The following is an 11,947-nucleotide window of genomic DNA, read 5'->3' on the forward strand; positions in this document are numbered from 1 at the left end:
CATGCTGGCAGCCCCTGCTCAGCCTGCTGCCTACCTCAGTGCCCTTGTTCTTTGCTGGGTATGTTCCGTTGCAGGCCGGTACACAGGCTTGCAATGCTGCCAGGGCTCAGTGAGCCCTGGGCACAGGGCTTTGAATTTTCTGAGTTTTGACAGAATCACAGAATCAAGCAGCTTGGAGGAGACCTCCAAGATCATCAAGTCCACCTGACCACACAATCCTAAGTAACCAACCAGACCATGGCACTAAGTGTGTCATCCAGGAACCTCATTTTATGAGGTTCCTAATGACAAGGCAGTTTGTCAACATCCCTATGAATGGCAGCTCTGTCCTCCTGCATTAAAGCAGCTGCTCTTTCCACACTGCTGCCACCTGCTTCTTGTGCATGTCTTCCACTCCAGCAATATAATCACTAGCAACACGTTCACCAGCTTTGCGCACACATATCTGAAGAAGCAGCATCTGAGTACTTCTAGGTCATTAACAGCTCTGGGATACCAGAGCTGGCTTTCCTCACACGGAAAAGCTGTTCTGTTTCACAGCACTACACTCCAGGTGAAATGCATCTCTGCCCCTCTCTGATGCAAACCTTAGAAATGTTAAAAAAAATGCAGCTTGCCTGTGTTAAACCAACTCTTATTTGGGTGTATGGGTAATAGACTTCAGCTCTCACCTGCTTCTGTAATAACCACAGCACAAGAAGTAAAATAAATAGGTTTCTGCTTTATGTTATGCTTATAAAACTGAGCAAAACTTCTGGTAAAGCAACTGTAAGTACTGTTTTATAAGTACTGTTTGCATTCTTTGTAATTAAGCTAGAAAGGCCTGATCAATGTTGAAACATCTCTGGCTTCTCTTACAATACTCTACTCTCCCCAAGGCCAAGTTGCATTTGGTGTAATTACAGAAAAGCAGCAGATCAAAGGTACTAGATTTGCTTCAATCAGCAAGATTATTCTGTGGTGCACTTCTCATCCCTGGTTATGCTCCTACTAGTCTATAGCTGTCCATAGTCAAAAGGATGTGGCCAGCCTGACCTACTGCTGTTTGGGGTTTGGTTTTTTTGGTAATTGTAACGCCAGCGGATCAAAATTAAGGAGAACCAAGTCATCCAAGCACAAATTAAGTGGCCTAAAGAGCTTACAATATAATAGGAAGCTAATGAATTCCTTTGAAATTTAGCCCAGTGGAAAGAATATTCAAGTCACTACGACTTTTAATTCATTCACAGTTCTGGCACCACTCATTACTGCTAATACAGGTCAAAGAAACAACAACAGGAGAAACTTGCTCTGGATCCAGTGACTGCTAAATGCAGTTACACAACTGAAAACTATGAACCAATATTTAGCTTCATATTTATCATTCTAACCAATAGAAGCCACAGAAATTAGTGTATAAACTGCAATTGTTTAAAGCAACATTAATAAAGGTGTGCTAAGATTACAAGAGGTGCTTGGTAATTTTTCCACTTACTTTTAGTTTTGCTTCCTAAAATGCAATACAGACTGCACGTGTCGTATTACACGCTCATCAAATTCAAACAAGTTACAGCTTCCTCTGCAACTGGTGAGTTCTTCATCTATGCAAGTACAGTTTCAAGAGTTCCTCCTAACATTGTTTAAAACTCCTTGAAAGTCTTCTACTGAAAATAAATTAAAAACTCAGGAGTCACATGCATCTCTGAAGGAAAAAGGGAATTCTTAAATGCCAGACTTCCAGATTCTTGCTTACCACACCTGCAGCCCTACTAAAACTTCCTAGCATCCTCAGAAGAGCTGACATCTTACTGCATAAATATCACTGCTATGACAGGAAAAGCCACATAATTACTTAATGCTGAAACAAATTTTCACAGTTTCTACAATAATTTCTTGCAGTTGCAAAAATAGACTTTTACTGATAAATACCTCTGCATTAGGCTGCAAACCTTTAAGGAATGTTTCCCCCCCTGATGCACATGTCTTTAAATGTCAAATTCACAACAGCAATCTGTTCTGGGGTCTTCCCTCCCAACCTCACCCATACTTTCATTCCATGATGGAAGTAACAGTGACACCAGCCATAGCTGACAACCCGAACCTGGCCAGACTGCGAGAGTGGTCACTGACAATTCTGTCCAGATAGGAAGCAGGTATTTCTGTTGACACAGCAATAGACAAAACTCCTAAAGTGGAAAAGAAAAATACCCCAAAGTATGAAATGGTAATAGTGCTCCTCTCCACCACGACCTGGAGAAGGAGGTATATTACTAGCGTCTTCTTGTAATTGCTGCACCAACCACAGACCCCCACGGACAACCTGATACTTACACTCCTGCACAGCAGTGCCCTACATACACATGCTGATCCCTAATTATGAGACACAGCTACTCCTGCCCATAATCCTGCAAGAGTTCTTCCAGTCACACAGTGAAACCACCTCTCCTGCTGAAGGAAAATCGTTACTGGCACAACTTGGCTTTTTGTTACTGCCAAATTTAACATGCGGGTGAATGGATCTCAGTTTGTTTCATGTGCTAACCTTTTCCTTTCTGACTCCTGATGATGGACAGAGGTAGTTCCTTCCATACACAATAACCTTAGTTATCCACGTAATTTTGATATGTAGGTTCTCGGATTCAGAGAACAGTTTGGGCTGGAAGGGACCTCAAAGATCATCCAGCTCAAGCCTCCCTGCCATGAGCAGCAACACCGTTCAACGAACCAGACTGCCCAAAGGCCTCATCCAACCTGGCTTTGAACTTCTCCCAGGAAGCACTGGCAGACCACCCCCAAGTAGTTTCTCAGTCTCTAGATACACTCAGAAGCCTTAGAGTTGAAGACCAGGAAAAAGACCTTCTCTGCTCGAGCTATAAGGAAGAAATGTGGAAGGACACACCGTGTGATGTCAAAGGGAAAGTTCTCTTTGTCAGGATTTACCTTCCACAGTTGAAAAGGCAGATATCTAAAGCTTTTATGGTTTGGATCAGGGTGTTTTGAGACACTTCTATTTGCAGTTCTCTGTTCATTGCTTGTGAAAAACATCTCAGGATCACAGAATGTTTGGCCTTAGAAGGGACCTCAAAAGATCATCTAGTCCAACCCCCCTGCCCTGAACAGGATCACCTAGAGTAGGTCACACAAGAACACGTCCAGGCAGGTTTTGACTGCCTCCCGAGAAGAAGACACCACAACCTCCCTGGGTGGCTTATTACAGTGTTGTCACCCTCACAGCTAACAAGTCCCGTGCTCCAGTTTGCACCCATTGCCCCTTCTCCTGTCATTGGACATCACTGAGAAGAGCCTGGCTCCATCCTCCTGAAACTTTCCCTTTGCATATTTATAAATATCAATGAGGTCACCCCTCAGTCGTCTCCTCTCCAAGCTAAAGAGTCCCAGCTCCCTCAGCCTTTCCTCATAAGGAAGATGTTCCTCACCCTTTATCATCTTTGTGGCTCTGCATTGGACTCTTTCAAGCAGTTCCCAGTCCTCAAACTCCTTGAACTGAGGGGCCCAGAACTGGACACAATATTCCAGATGCGGCCTCACCAGGTGTGGCCGTACGCTCAAAACCCTCCCTTCCCCCTCACCCTTGCAGTCAGCATGGGGGAAAGAGAAAAGTGGGGGAAAGGAGCAGCAGAAGGCACCTTTCCTGACTAGGGCCAGGGTCAGTGCACATGGACACTTCCCCACTCCACAAGTCAGAACCCTACATTTAGGCGAGCCCAGGGTGCTATAGGCTGAGTTTCCCACTTTTATTGGGGATGTTATGACAACAATTAGCCTTGGAGACATTACAAAAGAGTGAGCCAAAAAGCGTGTGCTCTTCCCCAGATGCAAAACTCCCTAGCTGTAAAGCTTCTCCCTCCTGCAAAGCACTCTTGCTCGCTCTGTGTGGCTCTTGCCTCGTACGCATGGGTTACATGGTCAGTTCTGGAAGGCCTTTCCAAAGTGGAGACCATAAGAGGAATTCTCACAGCTAACAACGTCACCTTGTGAGTAAAAAAACTGAATAGTTCCTGGAGTCTCCAGGGAAAGCCTGCCCCTTAGTAGTGGGGATATGCACTGTTTTGTCCATTTTATCTTTTCCAAATACCGTTCCTCAACTATTGTAACCATTCCCATATTCTGGAGATGTTCTCGCTGAGCGTAAGAGCCTGCATAATTTTCATAACTTTGTACATGTTCCTTGGGGGTGGGTTTGAATTAATAAATAAATTAATTTCCTCTCTGCCTCCCCCCCTCTTTACTTCATAACACCAGGGCAGAGTAGAGAGGGAGAAGAACCTCTCTCCACCTACCAGCCACACCCCCCCCTTCTAATATACGGCAGGATGCCCTTAGCCTTCTTGGCCACAAGGGTACATTGCTGGCTCCTGGTTATCCTTCTGTCCACCAGGACTCCCAGATCCTTTCTCCCAGAGCTGCCCTCCAACAGATCAGTCCCCAGCCTATACTGGTACATGGGATTGCTCTTTCCCAGATGCAAGACTCTGCACTTGTCCTTGTCGTGTATCATTCTCCCCACCCAACTCTCCAGCCTGGCCAGGTCTTGCTGAATGGCAGCTCAGCCTTCTGGTGCGTTAGCTGCTCCTCCTAGATTTTGTCATCAGCAAACTTCGTCAGTGTGCTCTCTGGTCCCCCATCCAGGTCACCGATGAATATATTGACTAGTACTGGTCCCAGAGGGACTAGGCACTACATACAGGCCTCCAACTAGATTCCCTCACAGTGACCACAACTCTCAGACTTCTTTCCTTCACCCACTTCCCGATCCACCTTGCTACCTCATCATCCAGAGTACAGTTCTTGAGTGTGCAAACATCTGCAAATACAGAACACCAACCCAATTCCTGAAGTTGTGACCCTTAAGCAATTCCTATCTGTTTTGTGAAATAATGAAGCTTTTTTTTTTCTGCTGTAAAAACTGGGACTGTCTAAAGCTTGTTTTTCTCATGGTATTTCACAAACAGACAAGTTTAATAACCAAGTATCAGTAAGTCACAAAGATTTTAGACCATTGAAGGCAGGACCGAAGCTTTCTATCATTAAAGTTTGTGGGGTTTTGATAACATGTTTATTGTGTGATACACTTGTAAACCAACTCTATGCATTTAACTTCATGAAAATGAATGAAGACAGCAAAAATACCACTCTGGTTTAGGAGTTTTTAAACCTACTAATACCATTTCTGAAAAAAAAAAAAACCCACCTTTGAGACACCACTTAGGAACCTGGAATAGTAACATTCTCTCGAGTGATGCCTGTCACCTAGCCATGTGATTTTTTCTTTCTTCAGTGCAAATGTAATAGAAAAGCTTGACAGTTTTGTGGGTTTTTAAAATATTCTAGAGAACATTTTCTGAGCTCTTACAAGACATGAGCCACAGGGCAATACAGTTACAAAAGTTTATTTATGCAGTAATACAGAATCAATACTGTCAGGGAAAGCACTGAGAAACTTCAATAAACTTAGAGCAGTGAAAACAAAAGACTAGAGTTCATCTTTAAGTACATCAAAGACATCAAAGGCTATGAGGCTATCACCTTTCAGCAGGCACTGCTGAAAGAATTAATCCATGCTTGTATCACACTCTTTGATAGTTAAGCTTTAAAATTCACATTCACACTTAAGTATTATGTCAATGTGGTTATAAAGCAAGTGCAAATATTTACTGTCTTGAAAAAAGACCACACTGTGTCTTCAGGCTCAGCCTTTATAAGATATTTTTCCTCAAAAACAAAGAAGCAGCAGGATGCCATCATGTGCCATCATCAACCTCTTAACTCAATCATGAGCACTCACTCAGTACCCAAAGTAAGGATCTAATAGTTCAGATATAGGCAAAGGCAGCATTGGTATTCAAGAATGAAAGCTATTCCTTCCCTAGTTCTTCCACTTTTCAAATACAAATACCCTAACAGTAGGCATCATTGCAGAACCTGAAAGAACAGCAGAGGCTCTTACCCTAACTTTCCTACACAAATTAGTCCTGCCAATGTAGAGGACTGTTTCCAGTGGGGATTTGTGACGGCACACAAGAGACTGAGCAACGCCCATAGACCAGAACTGATACTCACAGTTAAACCCCTTAGTTTTTCCTGAAAACATTCCTCAGCAGTTCTCCTACTACAGCGACATTATGGACATGCACAGTCAACAGCTCTGGTCATTGTGCACTAACCGCTTTGGTAATGCCAAAAAGGCTTTTTCAACTCTCACCCACACAAGGACACAAACTCAAAATGTTATACTGCTCCGAGAGCATCACACCACAAAATTAAATTGCTGTCCCATAAGGCTGCAGCTGGGGGCCTTATTCTCAAATTTAAATGTTTAGGTGTGGGGCATTAACTTCTCAAATTTCAGCATTTAAGCCAGCTGAGAAAGCCTTAAGAACTGCTCAAACCACCAACAGTGATTCAGTTTATCACCACTAACCTCTTGTCTTTGGCAGATAAACACAATGCATATTAAACTGTAGCCGCAAGAACAAACCAGCACCAAGTCAACTCTATATACTTCATTTGCATCAGCCATTTGACAACTCAAACACCAACGGCAAGAAGCATCATTTTCCACCTTCTTGTTTGTTTCTCTGTTCAAGCTAGCACTTACACAGGCTAACCTTCAAAATGTAAAATTTCTTTATGTTACTTCCTCCAAATTTCCCACCACAAGCTATTCCACGTGCTGGCATTTTCTCCACAACCACCATAAGCACTATTACATCTCAAACACATTACATTCTCTTTTCTCAGGACACGCAAGCCGTCCACATCATCCAAAGTCAAAACTTATTCCCCTTACTCCTACATTTCTGCTTCACATCTTGATTTAGTGAGCACTTGCTAGAAAGCTGTCAAATCAGGTAGCTTACCGTCGTAAAAAACCGAAAGAAGCCAAACCCTTGTCAGTCCCCATAAGGAATCACCAGATGATGCTAAGGAGAATTCATTCTTCTGTGCTTTTTTTACTGAATTCAAAACATCACCGCTATAAGCACAGATGCCAAATACTTTACAATCACATTCATTAGGGTGCTTTGCAGTGAAAAAAAACAAACAAACCTGCAGTTTAGAAAATCAAGGAATTCAGGTAAAGATACCTGCCACCAGCAAACACCATGCGATAATGTCCAGGGTAGTGAGCAAGCTTCATCGTATTACTTCACACGATGTACCCTAAGTCACTGAATTTACTTTCACTGCAAGTCACAACACAGAAAGCTGTGCTCAGTGGCAAGCATAACTCAGCTACATTCCTGAGGAGGAGGAGGAAGAGGATACACTGCGAAACCAGACTGAGTGCACAATTCACTCATAAATCACAATCTCCCATCACAACTTTCATTTCAAAAAACCTGCCACTTTCCTTCTTTCTTAAAAAGCAAGCAGCTCTGCGATGCTTTTATGTTCCTTGGTTTCTCTCCCCCTAAAGATCTTCCAGTGTCCACTCTTGCTGTACCCATGCCCTTCACAGCAAGTGCAAGTCAGAGAGCTCTTGAGGAAGCTCATGGTGTAATACTACATGGTGACGAGGAGCTGAGGAAATACTTTCACGTTTCACTATGAAAGAAATCAGGGAGGTGACTATTCTGCAAACCACTTCTGTAAGGGACTCCACTTCTTGTCAGTTCTGCAAACTTTTCAGTTCAGGAACAACTGACTTCCTGTCAACTCACTCCACTGACAGGACGGATAGCTCTACGAAAGCAGGTTCCAAGACATTGCTCTTTGATGAAAAGTTCCTGCCTGCTTTAAAAAGATACCTGACTTCACATCCAATACATGATCAACCTCTCCATTCCCCAGGGCCTGAATAGATTCCAACATTCTCTGGACAGCTGTCGGATAAAGTTCGTTTCTTCTTGTCTTCTGACAAAGCATCAAACCCATACTGAGTTCACTGAGTTCCCCACTGCACGGCACTTAGGGGACACTGCACCCTCCTCTTCCCACGGCTTTCAGGGAACATTTCAGACCTTTTCCAGGTGCCACAGAGGCGGGCTGGCCTTGCAAAGAGAGGCTACATTCAAGCGCCTGCCGACATCCAGACACTTAGCAAAAACCCCAAGCCCCACAGCTTTACGCCACCTCATTGCCGGCCTCCGCAAGCTACCCCCAAGCACTCCCCACCTGCCCGCTGCCAACCATCATCCCCGCCGAGCGCTGCCGAAACGCTTGCGCCGCCCCGCCGAACGCACAGGGGGTCGCTTCGGGCCAAACTGCCAACGAGTGCCCGGAACTCTCGTCTGCCGCAGGCTCCGCTGCCGAGGGACGGACACGCGTCTCGCCGAAGCCCGCATTTCCTCTGCCACAGACACACCAAGGCGCCAGAGTTCAGCCAAACGCCAGGTGCTCCCCGTGTCCGAGGCTCACTTCTTCCCTCCTTGCTGACCGTGCCCTTCCCGTTGCTACCCAACCAGAGCCAGCTCATACCGAGCTCTGCACCGCCCCCCGCCCCACCATCACGGCGCCGCGCCGCGCCGCCTCGGGGCCTGAGCGCAGCCTCCAGCAGCCCGGGGCGGGGCGAAGGACGGTGGACTCCAGGGCCTGGCGGCTTTGGCCTCCAGATTCCGCGCGTCACCTGCAGCGCGCGCACTCCGGTGGCCTCTCGCTGCGCTCCACGGGTAGATCCCACAGGCCCACGCAACTCTCGTCCTCAGAGGCCGAGGCGGCCCCACTGCCGGCCGCTGCACAGCTCCGCTCCATGCCAGCACGACAGGAGGTAGCGAGGGGTGTCAGCAGCCCCCAGGGGGCGCCGACAGGCCCTAAAGCCCCTCGTCCTCGCTCACTTGAGCTCCCCCCTCCCTGCCCTTTTGCGGGAGTTCGTCCAATCGGGGCGCGGAGAACACTGGAGGTGGTTCGTCCAATCGCGGCGCGGAGAACACTGGAGGTGGTTCGTCCAATCGCGGCGCGGAGAGTCGTGGAGGAGGTTTATCCAATCAGGACGCGGATAGGCTACTCCCCGCCGCTGTGGGAGTGGTGGGGCCGATAGGGGGTGCTGCTGCCGCGTGTGGATGCCGGGTCCTGGCTCTATCTTACCTGGTGTGCCTCGCCGCCTGCTCGGCGGGAGTCGTGCAGGGTGGCCGGGGCCTGAAGCCCTGGGAAAGTGAGCCATACCTGCCCTTAAGCGGCTGTTCCTGCAGTCATCGAGAACGGCGCTAAGGCTCTCTTGTCGCAGTGACAGGCCGCGGACTTACCCGGCGCGGCGCCCGAGACCGGCCCCAGACTCGGCGCGCATTGCAGTGCAGCCTGGGCTCCGGCCAAGGGCTTGGGGCAGCGGCCTCTTGCTCAGGATGTGTGTGTGTGCGTGCAGCAAACGGGGTCCTGGTGGCAATAACGCTGGAGCTTGATGGCGGCAGTGTTTTATGAAGAAAAAGTAACTGTTGGTCACTACATACCTATCTGTCCACTTACATGGGTGTTTACTTAATGTGCTTCAGAGATGTTTGGGTCTTCCTGTGTTGCTAGGGGACTTTCACACTCTTCACGCAATTCTAGGAGGAAGAGAGGTAATGGCGTACTTAATAACAAACTCGCTTCTCTAGAGCTTGCACGGTTTAAAACAATAGGTACTGTTCTAAGATCTGCCATTCAGGTGGAATTGATAAGCAATCGTTTTACAAGTTTGTGTGGTTGCCTACGAGGAGATGAAGTACCTTTTAGAATAGAATAGAATCAACCAGGTTGGAAGAGACCTTCAAGATCATCGCGTCCAACCTATCACCCAACACCACCTAATCAACTAACCCATGTAACCAAGCACCCTGTCAAGTCTCCTCCTGAACACCTCCAGTGACGGCGACTCCACCACCTCCCCGGGCAGTCCATTCCAATGGGCAATCACTCTCTCTGTGTAAAACTTCCTCCTGACCTCCAGCCTGAACTTCCCCTGGCGCAGCCTCAGACTGTGTCCTCTTGTTCTGGTGCTGGCTGCCTGGGAGAAGAGACCAACCTCTGCCTGTTTACAAGCCCCCTTCAGGTAGTTGTAGAGAGCAATAAGGTCACCCCTGAGTCTCCTCCTCTCCAGGCTAAGCAGCCCCAGCTCCCTCAGTCTCTCCTCATAGGGCTTGTGTTCCAAGCCCCTCACTAACTTCGTTGCCCTTCTCTGGACTCGTTCCAGCAAGTCAACATCCACAACTATAATTAAAAGTCACTATTCCAGGGATGATATCAATAAGGCAGATTTAAGAGATAGGTCAAAAATCTGCTACTCCTTGCATTGGTAACAGCTGAAAAGTCAAGAAATAATTTTGAAATAAACCGGTTTTCTTAATCATGTGAAATGCTCTCTTTGCAGTGTTCTTTTTTCCAGGAAGACAAAAGGGTTGAATGAAATGTAATACAGAACAAGCCCAAATACTGCAGATAACATAGCCTGATGTAACAGATTTCCTACTGCACAAAGATAGGACAGTTGTAACTCTCCTGCCTTGCTATCATTCTGGGGTTTTGCATAAAATCACAATTTGCTTGTGAATGTTTGGAGTTGCTTTGTTTGCGAGTTGCTTAGAGGAAACAAGTGATGGCAGGTCACCTGACTGTTGACAATGGCAGTGTACATCTGAAAAAGGAAAGAAGAGGTTAAGGCATGGGTAGGATTGGAGGTCTCCTCTATCCGAGTACATGGAAGAGTGCATGCCTCTGGACTTACTAGCTAAGACAAAGGTAGCACAACTTGTGTGTTTACACTGACACATTGAAAGTAACTCCTTGGGAAAAGAGCATGTCATAAGCATCAGCATTGAAAATAGGTATAACCCATGCAGGGATATCCTCACCTAGCAGATGAGTTAGACATCTACCACACTACCACCAGGACTAAGAGTTACACAGCAGCAGTCCTAAAACAGTCAGTGCACACACACAGAGCCCCTACCCACCCACCTTCATACATCTAACTCCCTGGAAATCATTAGGCAAACCAGTAGCAAATTAGTTAACACGCTTTGAAAGACCGTTTTGGTAGACCAGAGGGAATTAATTCAGGGAAAGCCTCACATGCACACCCAGCCCTCTCACACTGGCCCAGGCTACAGTGTCATGGCAGACAGGTCTTACCCAAGCCCCTAAGTGAAAAGGTAGTGACCAGTGGAGCGTCCCATGCTACGGGTGGCTTAGAAGCAAAGAGGGCCAATTCAGAGACACCTTCCACTAATAACCAAGGAGATGTTAGAAAATGAAGTGTTCACAGAAAGGTCTCAGTCTGCACTTCATGCCAAGATGGCACAAAACAGATCTTGAGAACTCTGATGGGGTAGAGAACACATACAGAAATGTGTATGGCGGTATATCCAAAGCCCCTCCCCCCAACCCGGATGTTTTCTGTGATTAACTCAGAATCACTAAGAGTTGAGACAGGGGAAAGGAAAGTTTGCCTCTGGGTAGGAGTCAGGCTGCCGTGAATAGGAACTTGCAAACTGACTGATGCGCTCAGAAAGTGCAACTTGCCACATCTCACAGACTCATTTCACAACAAAACGTGCAAATTGGAATGCTCAAAGTGGACGTTTGCAGAAGGGAGCGAATCCAATCAGGTTTTCAGTGCTTGGAAAGCAGCTGTTCTCAAGATACTAAGAGCAGAGGAAGCTCTGCCCTAACTGAGAGCTGTGCTCCTGATGGGGGTAGTGCTCCTGCACACTCCCACACCACTGGGCCTTGGAGAGAGGTGCAGCCTGCAAGCATCACAAATACAAGTGTGGAACAGGAGTTCAGGGGCAGAAGTGCCATGTCCCTATGACTGTCCAGCCCGGATTCACTGTATCCTGTATCCCAAGCTGCAGGCAAGAGCTGCTCTTCCTCCTTTGGACAGAAATAACTCTTTAGCTGTACATAAAAGGTAAGATCAGCTCGCTACTCCAAAGTAGCTGAACACAGCAAATCCAATCAAAACTGTTCTTGAAGTATTGATTTCAAACAGACTTTGGAAATGTAACAGGTCCATGAGAAAGGATTTGCTAAG

At 46.7% G+C, this 11,947-nt stretch overlaps 1 protein-coding gene across 10 annotated transcripts in view; it reads right to left on the bottom strand.

The window, feature by feature from the left end:
• LOC137458966 (tRNA-uridine aminocarboxypropyltransferase 2-like) overlaps positions 1-8,843 on the bottom strand; it is a 61,179-nt gene extending 52,336 nt beyond the window's left edge. For 2 of the 10 annotated variants that reach the window (XR_010992024.1, XR_010992025.1), the window contains exon 1: positions 8,570-8,838. Coding sequence is in view for 5 of the 10 variants with exons in the window: in XM_068170258.1 (XP_068026359.1) it covers positions 8,187-8,419 (233 nt within the window). In the remaining 5 variants the exon portion in view is untranslated. Of the gene's footprint in view, positions 1-8,186 lie in introns of all 10 variants that reach the window. The other 8 variants (XM_068170257.1, XM_068170256.1, XR_010992027.1 and 5 more) reach the window with 7 other exon arrangements.
• Between the last annotated feature and the right edge of the window lie 3,104 nt (positions 8,844-11,947).

Source organism: Melanerpes formicivorus, unplaced genomic scaffold (assembly GCF_026170545.1).
Source record: "Melanerpes formicivorus ecotype bairdi unplaced genomic scaffold, bMelFor1.0.p_v2 SCAF_302, whole genome shotgun sequence".
Lineage (NCBI taxonomy): Eukaryota > Metazoa > Chordata > Aves > Piciformes > Picidae > Melanerpes > Melanerpes formicivorus.